Source organism: Myotis brandtii, unplaced genomic scaffold (assembly GCF_000412655.1).
Source record: "Myotis brandtii unplaced genomic scaffold, ASM41265v1 scaffold1028, whole genome shotgun sequence".
NCBI classification, from domain to species: Eukaryota; Metazoa; Chordata; class Mammalia; order Chiroptera; family Vespertilionidae; genus Myotis; species Myotis brandtii.
The window spans coordinates 468,414-482,611 of record NW_005353448.1 but is presented as its reverse complement, the minus strand read 5'-3'; the positions used below and the strand labels follow the sequence as shown (position 1 = coordinate 482,611).

The 14,198-nt window shown below is 35.9% G+C and overlaps 1 protein-coding gene across 4 annotated transcripts in view; it reads left to right on the top strand.

Annotated features, from left to right (window-relative positions):
• The window catches only part of PCCA (propionyl CoA carboxylase, alpha polypeptide), a 335,923-nt gene that overhangs the window by 58,985 nt on the left and 262,740 nt on the right, over nucleotides 1–14,198 (top strand). The window contains exon 1 of one of the 4 annotated variants that reach the window (XM_014536081.1): nucleotides 12,403–12,429. The exons of the other annotated variants lie outside the window; for them this stretch is intronic. Within the exon in view, the coding sequence (XP_014391567.1) occupies nucleotides 12,418–12,429 (12 nt within the window). The 5' untranslated portion in view covers nucleotides 12,403–12,417. Of the gene's footprint in view, nucleotides 1–12,402; nucleotides 12,430–14,198 lie in introns of those variants that run through there. 4 annotated transcript variants of the gene reach the window in all.

Here is a 14,198-nt window from a genome sequence, read left to right as displayed (position 1 = left end):
AAAGGGTGGAAATATGAAAATTAGGCCGGGATGCCGTAATGGGTCACAACTGGACAGGAGGAGGTTGCGTGCGCAGGTGAGGCCCGGAGCGGAGACGGAGACAGAGATGGGGGGCCTGCCTGAGCTGGCACACCCTGGAGGGGACACAGGCAGGGGGGCCGGGGGATGCTGCAAGTCAGGCGTGGGTTCCGGCCCCCCGCGGGGTGCCTCCTCGCAAGGCGGGAGGCGGGGCACCTCCTCGCCCAATTTCAATCATGTGTTGGGCCTCTAGTACTTTTATAATTTGTTAAGCCTTTTCGTATTTCTAGCTTGTAGAACCAAAGGGATTATATAAATAGTTGTCTGTAAAAGTTCAGCTTTTCCCCTAAAAGCTAGAAGTGGGAATAAGAAGCAGATAAAATAAGAGGAAAAGTACATAGAAGAAGAAAGAGAACACTGGAATGCAGTAATGTGGTTTGTAGTAGAGTCTGTAGTGTGGTGGTTCTGGGGAGTCAGTATGTGGCAGCCATATCAGCATCCACACATGTTGGAAGACTTGCTTTTTAGGTGCTTTGGCCAGTATAATTTTAGCGATTGGGGTGTGGGGATCTTAGCAGTAACAGTATTTGGTAGAGATTAAAACCAGCAATGGGGATAATTAACTACAGATATTGAAAACTGTCAAATAAGGAATAAGAAGAGATAGAAGATAAAAACGGTTCTCTCTGAGGTGCCAAAAGTAACCAATAATGTAGAAGTATATATCCTATAGAAGTTAGACAAATGTTTCTATAATTTTGGGGATATTACCTGGGTTAAGTACAGTTTCTTCAAGGTAAAAGTCTTAAGTTCTGGCTTTGTACTGGCAGGTATACTTTTGAATGAGAAGACTTTGTTAAATGGATGGGTCTCTGATAGTGGAAGGATGCGGACTTGGTTTTCTAGTGAACAAATGATTCTCTTATTTGGGGGGTTGTCAAATATTACATAAAGTGGTTTTATACGTGTGCTTTTTTCCCTTTCAATCTGTATGTATCCTGTGATATCTCTAATTTAGGGATTAAGAAACTTAATCAGATATATAATGATTTTCTTAATCACGTGCTCGTAGTAATCAGTTCTTTTGAAGTCTGTTGTTTCTTCAAGGCCCGAAGGTTCTAAAATCGAGAGTTTAATTGCACATCACTATATGAAAAAATTAAGTTTAGCCAAAAACCACAAAGGGAAAATCATAACCAGATTTTAAATATTTTAATACTTGTGATAAATTTTTTATGGGCTTTAAGAATCTGGTATGTTTTTAGATCATCAGAGAAAGATTAAATTATATTCAAACATTCTAATATTACAAGTGCTTGCTTGTATTATAGTTTTTTTTTGGAAAAAAAAGTCACATTTCATTTTAGATTTTTCCACTATAAATTGCAGCTTGGATTATGGTGAATAGGCTAATATTTTGTGCTCTAATGAATGAGCCCCTGTTCATATAAACCAAATATCTTGTTTATTTGAGATCTAAATCATTAGTTGATATGATTTATAATTTTTTTTCTTGACAGGCTTCTAAACTTTTCAGGGTATTGCCAGGTCCCTGGTGAGCTTTAGATCACTAAGTCTAGAATTTGTTGACGGAATTAGTGAATAAACTAATAGATTAGTACCTTGTTGATTTTTTTTTTTTTTTACATCCAGAAATTTTATTTTCACTTCCTGCAAATTGTTTGAAATAACGGCAGCTTTTAGATAAGTTTCACAAATCTTTAACCAAAGCTGACATGTTTACAATAATGTTTTGCACAATATATTTAGTTGATGAAATGTAAAAATTTCCAGTTATTCTTAGGTTTTCATTCTATGGGGTACTAAAAGTGGTGACAGGGCTGCTCTGTCACTGTTTTGCGACTAGCTCTTTAATTGATGTGGAATTGTGGCTTTCCGTGCACATAGGGTTAAGTAAAAGGTTGCAGTCATCTAGTGAGCATTTTTCCTTTAATGTGCTCATTAGTGGTGGCAAGTCCAGGTTTCAGCACATGTCAGTAATTTACATTTCATTGCTGAGTGGCTGCCCTTGTTCAAGAGCTGTTTCTAAGCCTGATGAATATATATTGGGAATAAACAGAGTAGAAGAATTGAAAGCCAAATACCCTGCCAGGCCTTTCAGTTGGTTCTGAAGCTTCCAGTGGATCTCTGATTAGCAATGCATGAAGCTGGATGCAAATGCAAAGATGAGGCCTACAAAAGTTGCGACAGGTAGGCTGTCTCCTTAAATCCCCTTATTGTGACCACCTTTCCATTTCATTTTTTTCCAACTTTCAGGGCAGACTTTCTGTTAAAGTGCAAATACTCTGTTAGACCTAGGAAGTGAACAATAGAGGATCCACCTGGCTCCCTTACCCCTTCTAGCTATTAAGCCATGTCTGATTGTTATGCACTGAGTCCACCAAAGTAAAGGGCTTGATAGGCCTTACAGCTCCTAGGGACCTCATTACTGTGATTGGGATCTCTGTGGTGATTCCTTCTGGGATTCAATTTTCCCTCTTTGCCTGATTGGTACCAGCTTGTTCTGGCTTTTGAAAGCTTGCGTAGATCATTAAAGGGTAATCTGTGGAGGCTGTGGTCGGTGTTTCTGGACATAGGGACAAGACTCATGTTAATGTTGTCTTTGAAATTGAGGGTTTGGGAAAATCTAGAAGTTTTTCTTTCTGTAGAAAAACTTGATATAATGAAGCATTTTTAGAACTGAGGATTTTATCCTGAGTTACTTTACGCATAGATGGGATAGTATTAGGAAATACACTGTCTTTAGAAGATTAAAAATGTTATAATTCTTTATACATCTTAAGTGTATTTTCATATTTTTGGAGATTTGAGTTTATTGCAAGGAAATAGGTACTAATATTGCCAGTTGTGTCTGCTTATCTACTTATTTATTTTTATGGGGTATATCAAAACATTAAATTCAAGAAGTTTTTCTCAGAATTCATGGTTAGAATAAAAAGTGAGTGAATTTATGACTAACAATACAGTATTGAAAGACATTGGAAAACATCAATACTCAAGTTAGATTATTATTCTATAGTAAATTCAGTTGGTTGTGATTTAGCTCTTGGATCATCTAAAACATGAAGGCATGTTGAGCATAGTGTATTACATCTGTGTATTAATTTTTGTCATCTAGAGTTTTAGTAGAGCAATATGGAGCAGTGTCATTTTGGAATTTTTTATGGGTATGAAGTTATAGATATGAATCTTGAGAATATTAGTTTAGTAATGTTCTGATCAACATATGTAGCCTTTGCAAAATGTAACAATAAATTTACAACTACTTGAAACTATTCCTTTTGGATGCTTGCCAGATAAAAGCCTCATGGGATTAAGTTCTGGAAAGTCAATTGCAAATTTGTGGGGAATATCAGTGACTTTGAATATTTAACTGTCCAAACTGTCATCTACATGCATTCTGTCTCCACATTCGGTAAAAAATTTAGAAGTTTGTCAGCCAGTTAGAATTAAAGGTGACATCTGCTTTTAATTGGTGTTTTATTTTCTTCCAAGTCAGTAAAAATTCAGTAAGACATGAATTATCAAATTTTGCAATGCTAAGCAACTTGTCAAGTGACAGTAAGCACTACCTTGAGCACTCGTACAGATGGGAAGTGTTAAAAAGTTGATTAATCGTCAGGAGTTCTGATTATGGTTTGAGAAAGCTAAAGCTTCTATAACCATTGCCAGCTTTCTAGTGTCAGGTAGTATTCATTTGTTAATTTTGTAGGCTTTTTTTCAGTTACTGGCAAATTGCCTCTTGTATAATGAGCATTTAACTAGTTTTAGTGATACTTGGTCTAGTAGACTTAGGGTCAGATAAGACAATGTAGAATTCTTGTTTCTCAAGTCTATTATTTTTTGTAAACATATTAGTTAAAGTTTTTTAGTAAAATAAAATTTAAAAAATCTGAATATGAGCTTTAAATGGTCTTCTTTAATACATACTCAGGACGTGTTGAGAAGTATCTGTTTGAATCTTGGCAAAGGAAGCCTTGCATGGGCCCCCTGTTGAAAAAGAAAATTGATTTTTTTCTGTTTTTACCATTTCCAAACCATTTTTAAATATAAAACATAAGGTTAAAGAAGTAAGTTCTTTCTAGAAGAGCATGTAAAAATAACTCAAGACTTCAAACATTCTCAGAACTAAAAAAGACCCCTCCAAAAACATTTCCATCATACTGATTACATTTTACTTTTCTAGTTACTGAAAGTTTCTGCATGCTACTAAGTAGTCTTTTTATACAAAATGTGTCTTTAAAAATTCAACTATGAAGGAGGGGTTTTTTCCCCCCTTCCTAATCATTAATATGAAAGTGAATTTTCTCCTTTTACTGTTTGACTAGATCTGTATATTAGAGGTAGAATTCTGTTTTAAAAGTGGTTAGGACTTGTAGCAATATTTTTCAGGTTAGTTTCTTAATATGACTAGACTTCAATTCCGGTTTTCTTTTTTGTTGTCTACTTATGAATATCTGATAAATGTTTTATGCGGTAATGTAACTTTGTTACCAGAAAATCATTGGGTTATTTAATTTGATTCAGAAACTCTGTCCTGTTCAGTTACTTGCATATTGTGAGATTTTATTTCAACTTAAAAACTAGAGAAGATGCTTAAGTAACTTCACCTAATAGTTTTACATACAGTGGAAAAGGAGCCCCTTAAGGGCAAGTTTAGCAGTTCTTATACATTAAAAAAAAAATAGTTGAAAAGTAGAAAACTTAGATCTACCCAAACTAGACCTAACACATTTATAGTCATTTTGATGCCTGATAACTTCAGGGTTCATTGCCCCTGTACATTTTTCAAATTATTTGCTTCTCAATACATAAGGCTTTAATTTACCTCCTACTGACAACCCCCAAATGGGTTTTAAAGAATTTTGAAAGTGGACTATTATAGTTGTGCATCAGCACTGGCTTTGATTGCTGACCCAGAATTTCCTAAGACACCCCAAATTTAGATGGATGGGGGTTCAGGCAGCATCTTCTGGGCAAATGCTAAGTGTTGTTTGTTTGTTTTTTCAGATACAGAATTACTGTTTTCTGTAATAATTTTCTTTCTGTGAATCCTGTTTTATTGCCTATTTTAAAAATAATTTAGAGATCAGAGTTAACCACATTTTATTCATTGTCAACTTATATTTTTGTTTGTATGGTCTTTTTAAAAATTTTACAGAATAATAATGCTTAAATATTTGTACCTTAAAGTACTCTAGAGCAATAATTATTGCTTTTGTAAATAACTGATATTATTAGTAAGTATACTTTATATACTGATGAAAAAATAGTAATATCTGAAGAGTAATATTATCTCAAGGCTACATTCTCTTAGAGGTGCTAAAAGTGACTTTAATGTCATTCGTTTATGCTTGATGTGTTTTTAAGGAATAAGGAAAACAGTTGATACCTGTATTTTACAGAAAGAAGATGAAAACCTACAACTAACATTTGTATTGGGGTAATAATTTACTTTTTTTTGGCTCTTAAGTACTTTCATGATCTTTTAGGAAACTGAGATTGTGGTAGATTTGCCTTGTTAATCATTTCTGTTTTCAGCTCAGTTTGTCACTAATACTTGACTTTTTACTTAGATTCTTGCTTCTCTTTGCCTCATTGCATGCAGTTCCTGTTGTTTAAATTACCAAGCTTTCTTTATCATGTGATCCTGTCACTATTGACAATTGATTGGATCAAGGATTAGTGTCCGACCCAAAGGCAATCATCTATAGTAGAGTCATGGCCCGCGGTATGTATGTGTCTGAGTGGGGTGGGTGTGGATGTGTGTGGTGGGGGATCATAGTGATGATGGGGTGCAGAGAAGGTTGTGACATTTGAACTGTAATAACTGAAATATGAGAAGGAGCAGCTAGCACATGCAGCTCTGGGTAAGCCCTCTCCAGGCAGAGGGAATAGCAGGTGTAAATGTTCCGAGGCAGAGGTGAGATTAGCACATTGGCTCCAGAGAAGGAAGCTGGTGTGGCAGGAGAATAATGAATGAGGAGGCAAGTGTGAGAGCAGCGGTTCTCAACCTGTGGGTAGCGACCCCTTTGGGGGTCGAACGACCCTTTCACAGGGGTCGCCCTAAGACCATCGGAAAACACATATATAATTACATATTGTTTTTGTGATTAATCACTATGCTTTAATTATGTTCAATTTGTAACAATGAAAATACATCCTGCATATCAGATATTTACATTACGATTCATAACAGTAGCAAAATTACAGTTATGAAGTAGCAACAAAAATAATTTTATGGTTGGGGGTCACCACAACATGAAGAACTGTATTAAAGGGTCGCAGCATTAGGAAGGTTGAGAACCACTGTGTTAGAGAATGAGGTTGGAAAGATTGGCTCAGGACAGATCAGTTAGGGCCACTGTAAGAAGCTGGGATTTTTGTTTTGTTTGTTTGTTTTGTTTTTTAAATATATTTTTATTGATTTCAGAGAGGAAGGGAGAGGGGAGAGAGAGATAGAAACATCAATGATGAGAGCGAATCATTGATTGGCTGCCTCCTGCACACCTCCTACTGGGGATCAAGCCTGCAACCTGGGCATGTGCCCTAGACCAGAATGGAACCCGGGACCCTTTAGTCCGCAGGCTGACCCTCTATCTGCTGAGCCAAAACAGCTAGGTCAGAAGCTGGGTTTTAATCTAAGCAGTTAGGGAAGCCTGGTGTGGGGGAGATTTTAAGCGTGTACACATAATATTATGTAATTCTTCATTACTATAACGATAATGTGTATCAGACTGAAGAACTATGATGCCCTATCCGGGTGGCTCAGTTGGTTGCAGCATTGTCTTGTACATCAAAAGGTTGCAGGTTCCATTCCTTGTCAGGGCGTTGTACAGGAGGCAACCAATCTTTGTTTCTCTCTCACACCCATGTTTCTGTTTCTCTCCCTTCCTTTCTCCCTCCCCCGATTCTTCTTCCATTCTTCCCTTCCTCCCATCCTCTCTTTCTAAAAAAACAAAAAACAAAAACAACAAAAAAACCCAATAAAAACATATCTTCGGGTGAGAATTTAAAAAAAAAGTAGTTATGATAATAGGAGTAGAAAAATTTAAACTATATACTAAATATGTCAAGAAACTGTGCCCTAGAATAAGTCAGAGTCTTTTGCTGCTCCATCTATAGAAATCCTCACTCCTTAATTTTGTTCTAGTGTTTTTAGCATACATTTCTCTGTGAAAACAAAGCTATTTTCTAATTTATACTTTGCAAATCATCTACTTTTCAGTCAACCCTACCCTTATCTTTAGAGGTTAATACCAAGAATCATTCCTCTTCCAACAATGATTTATTTTCCTAAGTCTGGATTATTCAGTTTTGTAGTAAGACTGCCCTTGGGAACCTTTGATCCTTTAAGTCCTAAGAGCTGTTAGGAGGTAGGTGTGGCTACAAAGGGAATAAATGGTATTTCAGTTTAAGGTGGCCACTTTAAATTGTCTCTGGTATCTTCCCACCAGTGTTAATTACTGATGTACTTTTTAAACTTTCTGTCTGGCTAGCAGGTATTAGTAACACCACATAAATAAACTATGGTAGGGTAGGCATGCATGTGTGCACACATACACTCACATTCCAAGGCACAGTTTGCCTCTCCAACATTTTTTCCGCCACAGATGATTTATTTATACGGGTTATGATCATCATATCTTCCCGGACAATTGATTCGGGGTTGAATCAGTGAAGGTTTAAGCCAGCGTGGGCCAATGAAACATGAGGAGAAGCTTTTTTTGGGACTCCATTTTTGGTATACACTTTCTCATTCTTGAGAGAGAGAGAGAGGGAGAGAGAGAGAGAGAGAGAGAGAGAGAGAGAGAGAGAGAGGCAGGCATTGGTACTCAAGCTTTCTCTTTCCCTCCCTCCACCAGGTCTTTGGTGAATGTGAAGGCTTGGTGCTGCTGGCAGTCATGTTGGGACCATGAGGATAGCTAGCTTAAGGACAGAGCTGACTCACAGAATGAGGCAGATCTGAGAGAATTGCAGAGAAATTCAGAATTGGGAGATACACTTTTAGAAAACTTTCTGCCTAAAAGTGTTGGTGGAGTATGTGTTGGGGTGAGAGGAGAGTAGAGATATTTAATACGTAACCACATTTTGTACTTGAAAAGTTTTTCTATCACATTGTGGTAGACACAGAGGAACTTAGTTAAAAATAAAGTAGGACACGGAATTTGCTTTTCCAGGGACTTACATATGGATATTGGATATTGATTCCTTCTTTGTCCCTTGTATTGGATTTTGGGACTGAAAGAACGGTTCTTAATATTCAGTTGAAAAGTTTAGAAACCCAGGGCTTAAAGCATTAACTCTTACTGATCAGGGATTCAATGTCAGGGCTGTGAGCTGCTTTAATGATGTTGTTGGGCAGCTAGAACTACCTTCATATTATACCGGGGTGCTTTGAGGAATCCAGGGGTAAGGAGATTGGTAGGCTTGAGGAAAGTATTGGAAGTAGAGAATAGGCAGCTGTCAGGTCTTACTTGTTTTTGTGTTGATGCTTGCTTCTTTGAAATCTTTCTGTAAGCACTTCATCCTCTGCTTCTCTGCTCGCCTGGCCCTGTGGGACGTGCTGACTGAATCCATAGCTCCCGAGCTTACAGACTGTAGGTCTGGCACCCTAAAAAGAGGAAAGTGTCTTTTTTCTCTCTGTCCCCATTCTTAGGAAAGGAATTGCCATAGATCTAGTTTGGGGTAGCTGCTTTTTACTGTAGTCATCAGTGTTCAGGGGTCAAGATCACATCATTCAAATGAACTGCAGTTGAGGGGTCTTTTGCTGTGGTTTGGAAAAAGGAAGTCTAGGAAAGTTGTGAGCCGACTAACTTCCACAAAAATGTCCGTTATACTACATAATTTTATAGGGCAATGTGATAATTGCAACAATCTAGTGTAGGTGTTGTAAGGCTTAAATCCATAAAATTATTCCATTTTAGCCCAAGATCACTTCCGTGCTATCCTCTCATAAAAAACAAAACAAAACACAAAACCCTGAAATCCATTTACATGCTGTTAATTTGAAAATTCTTTTGTTGCATGAAGGTAGTGGTTAATTCTGATAAGTTGGGGGTTGGATACAGCTGGAGAGAAAAAAATTTCAAACTTCAAATAAGAGGGGTGTGTATATGAAAGGATTAGTAAAGAAGAGTATTTTGTATTTGTATAGCTATTGGTTTCCTCCCTAGCTATTGGTTTACTCCTATCATAGAAACTCTGTGCCCTTGTAAATCTGAGTTTCATAATTGTGGCATCATTAGAGTTATAAAATGCACATATAGGAGAAAAACATGGACTTCTTAAGCCAGGAGGAACATAGAATTTATCTAACTTGATTGTTTGGCATGCATCTTTTGATGTGGTAGACACTAGTGAATACAAAGATGAAGCAGGTTCACTACCCCAAAGAAGTTTATAGGGAAGAGATACAACAGGAAGTAGTTTAACTCATAAGAGAGTCATAAATAATCTTTTGGAGAAGTCAGATGGTGAAGTTACTACTTTTGATGGAGGAGGAGTGTCTAGAAAACTCTCAAGAAGAAGGTGGCATTTGAACTAGGCCTTGAAGGTGGAGAAGAGTGGAGATACAGAAGGGGAAAGGGCATTTCAGGAAGGGGGTTAGTTTTTTTGGCTCTACCTTCAAAATAAATTTAGAATTTGACCACTTCTCACCACTACCAGTGCTACCATTTATCCTAATCACTAGCATCTCTCATTTGTATCATTATGTTAGCTCCCTATTTGATCTCCAAGCTTCCATTTCTATCTCCCCTTGGATATTCTCAAAACTCAGTAAAATGTTCTGTCAACCTGTAAGTCAGGTATCAGCATTTCTCTGGTAAAAACCAGATAACAAAATACCTTTGTGATGAAAAAATTGGAGAAAGAGGTAAACATGTAAGAAGGAATCAGAATTATGTCTTTTTGTATTGAGACTAATATGGGAGGAAGGAATTCTTGGAAATAAAAGTCAAATGAGATATGCAAAATAAATGCTGGAAGAGGTTTTTAGGCAGACACAGAGATTAGTGCTATTTTTAGTCTGTTCATTTTCATGAAGCTGACCATAAGATGGGGAGAATATATTTTATGTAACCTTTAGACGATCTGTGACATCATCCAGAGTTGTTTCAATAGAGAATTATTTTAAACGACTTTTCCTCTATTTATTTAGAAATTTACAGATTAATAAGTTTAAAACAATTATTTTGCATATATATCTTGACCATTTAGTATTACCAACAATGATTATAATGTTTTATTATTTCTCATTACTGTAAGGCTTAAATCCATAAAATTATTCCATTTTAGCCCAAGATCACTTCCGTGCTATCCTCTCATAAAAAACAAAACAAAACACAAAACCCTGAAATCCATTTACACGCTGTTAATTTGAAAATTCTTTGCTAGATTGGACAACCATATTGAAAAAGGACTGACTCTCTCCAGGGCTCTATTGCAGGTAACCTAAAGAAGACAGAAGGATGTATTTCTAATTAGCTGCATTTCATGAGGTGTTGGCCTTTATTTCTTGGTAGGTCTTCACTAGAGTCTAGCTCCTCTTATGATCGTTAAAAATTGCTCATGGCTGCCCTAGCCGGCTTGGCTCAGTGGACAAAGCGTCAGCCTGCGGACTGAAGAGTTCCAGGTTTGATGCTGGCCAAGGGCACATGCCTGGTATTTTTCTATAAATTTAAATGTTTATTTTCCCATGCTACTTTTCCAAATCCTAGTTGTCTTTCTCTCAGCTGCTACCCCCCCCCCCCTTTTTAAGTCTTTTTTGATTCCCCCATTGGACTCTTCATAGTAAGTGCCTGATTTTTCACCTCTTTTAATGTATTTACGGTTCTCTTTACGGTTTAATGTTTTTCTTGTTTGGTGTGTGTTGTTTGTTCTACTAGACTATAAATTCCTTGTGTGCAGAGACCAGATCTGTCCAAAACAGCATGCTTCTGAGAGTGAAAAGGGGATGATGTCAGATGGGATACTGGGGTAATAGGTATGTCCTGTGACTGTGCCAGGCACACCTGTTGTATCATCACTTCCTAGTAGTCAGTGCATGGTCTTTGACTTGTTGAAAAAGCACTGGCCACCTAAACTTGTTCACAGCATGTGAGATGGGCATGAGAAGGCATCAGGGTCTCAGATAAAAACACCGGTTTAGATATTGGTCTTGTTTCTATCACTCTACCCGGTTAGTGATTGTAGGTGATTGATTTAATCTCTCAGATTCTAATTTTACTGACATATGAAGTAGAGATGATTATTTATGTCCTGCTGTTTTTTAGTCCTATTTTAAAAATTGATTTTAGAGAGGGGGGAGGAGAGAGAGAGAGAGAGAGAGAGAGAGAGAGAGAGAGAGAGATATCCCCTGATTGGGGATCAAACCTGCAACCTGGGAATGTGTCCTGATTAGGAATTTAACTTGCGACCTTTGCTGTACAGCATGATGCCCAACTAACTGAGCCACATGGGCCATGGTTAGCCCTAATTTTTTGAGAAAATAATATTAAGAAAACCTTTTAACTGTGAAAGGTTATACAAAGGAAGATGTTACTGTATAATTCCAGAATAAATTGAAGACTTGCTTATTTTGTTAAAAACTAGAACCTAATGGCTAAAATGTTTACAAAATGAGTTTTAGGATAAAATAAGCCTTAATACAATGCCTTGAAAACAGTGCTAAAAAGTAAGTAAATACTGTTTTTATTGTTAGTATTATTGTATTCCTCGTTCTTTTACTCCTGTCAAACTTAAAAAAAATTTTTTTCCCACTTAGAGATAAATTAATCTTTACTTGGGTCAGTCTACTGCATCTTATTGTCACTTTTACTTCATTGCATCCTTATTGATAACAGAAATAAAGGTGAAAGTAGCAGGGTGGCAGCTTAAACTAGTACTGAGTAGTTGGGAAATTAATTGCTCAATGCAGTGCATTGGAAATCATGATCTTTGCTTTTTAGCATTCCATTTAGTATTTGAAATAAGCTTTATAATGTAGGCTGTATTAGAGCAGAGCAATTAAATGTGGTAACAAAAAAGAGTATCCCAACTGTAGGTAGAGCCTGCTTTATTCAAACCATATGACTCTTAATTCTATCCAATGGTGGTATCGAAAACTTGATGTGTTCCAGAAAGCAGTAAATTAAGCAACGAGTGTGGAAGGACTTCTACTTGTAGTAAATTTTAAAAGAAATTCATAAATATTTTCAAAAGAAATAGAGGAAATACATAATTCAGAGAATATCCCAGATCAATTAAAATTATTTTAAAAATTAAATTTAATATCTAGTATTTTGACTAAACAAAAGCTCTCTAGCCTTTCTCACTAGTTTACCAGCTTACTATTCTTATTCACTACTAGCAGTAAATGTTAATGGACTGTGAGGAATGAGCAGGAAGGTGAGTCATCTACATTAATATCCCCTCATGCTAATTTAAGGATTATTAAATCTTAAATTTTTTTACTTAACCTGTAAAATTGTTCATTTAATTTCATAGTTGTTATAAGGTATATTTCAAAATTGAACTGGAAAAATTAGCTTTCAATACAAAAGTAGTACCCATTAATTTCCATATTCATGAAACAATAAAAATAATTGGATCAGGGAGAAATGAAAGCAACTTATTTTAAATTGTAAGAATATAAAATATTTTATATAAAATATAAAGGAAATTGTAATCTTATCACTAAATAATTCCTATGACTAGTTTACATAAGGAGAATTTTAGCAATACATAACCAAGTTTAAATTTGAAGCTTCTTAACTCATCCTCTTAAAAGATACTTCTAAAAGAACTTTAAAATTTGTACCCACTTCTCTAATGAAATCATTATTACTGTTATAATACAAAGCAAAAATAAACTTAACTTCTTGAAAATGCCAAGTAGCTGAGTGATAAATGTAACAACTTCACCTAAGGAATTTTACTGTTGTTGAACTGATTTTCAGTATTTTGCTAAAGTATTTTTTGAAATGTCCTAATTCTAAAACTAGAATTTCTTTAGAGGAGAGAGGCCCAAATTCATCCCAAAGACTGACTTTTTAGTTAGCTCAGATTTTCTCAGATTTTACTGAATTCATTTCCTCTGGGTATCCTCTATATTGCTTTTCTTTGATTCTTGCCAGTACAACCAGTCTAAGATTTTACATGATAGAGGAAATCTGTGGAACTGATCATAGAAACTTATCTCTGTTTTCTTACATTACACCTCCAGGCATAGAGAAAACAGAATACTTCATTTGCATTCTTAAACACTAGGAACTTAGTGTTTTAAGTCTTTCTGCTGGAAATGTTATTGCATCCACTTTTTCCAAAGGGAAAAAAACAAAAATGGTTAACAGCCCACACATATTTCTGTTAACTCATCTCTTTTTGGTATCTGGATCTGCACAGAGAGTATAGAATGTTGAAGCTTAACTGCCAACCTCTTTCTTCTTTACAATCAATTAGAAATTGAAATAGATATGGAAATAGGTGTCAGTGTTAATTACAGGGAAATAAAAGAAATCAGATATGCACTAGAAAAATGGCAAAAACTAACAAAACTTAACATTCTAAAATAGAATATTTCCCAAATTAATATAGAATATAGTAATAGAATTTTAAACAATAAAATATTTTTCCTATAAGCATTAATGCTTATCTAAAAATTCCAAAGATACTCAGAGTTTTATATTTTGTTTATTTAAATGTTTGTTTATTAATATGTACCCCGAACCTCTTCTTTGCCCTAAATATCTCAGAAACCAAAAACATTTAATAAAAGAAATTAACTATTTTCTGACTTAATAATAGCTAGAAAATAGAAATGGAAATCATTCTACTGCCAAATATTAAAAATAGAAAGTATTCTGTTGCTGTACTGTTTACTTCCTATGCATGAAAACAAGGTTTTATATCTTCTAATCTAATAAAAGAGAAACATGCAAATTGACCATACCTCCGCCATGCCCACAAGCCACGCCCACAAGCCAATCAGGAGCGAGTATGCAAATTAAACCAACTAAGATGGCTGTGGCCACAGAGCTGGAGCAAGCAGGAGACTTGGATTGCCCCAAGGATGGAGGAAACCAAGCTTCCCGCCTGCCCTGCTGGCCCTGAGCTCTGTTAAAGGCTACAAAGTTTCAATTATAGAAGATAAATAAATCCCAGATACCTGCTTCCAG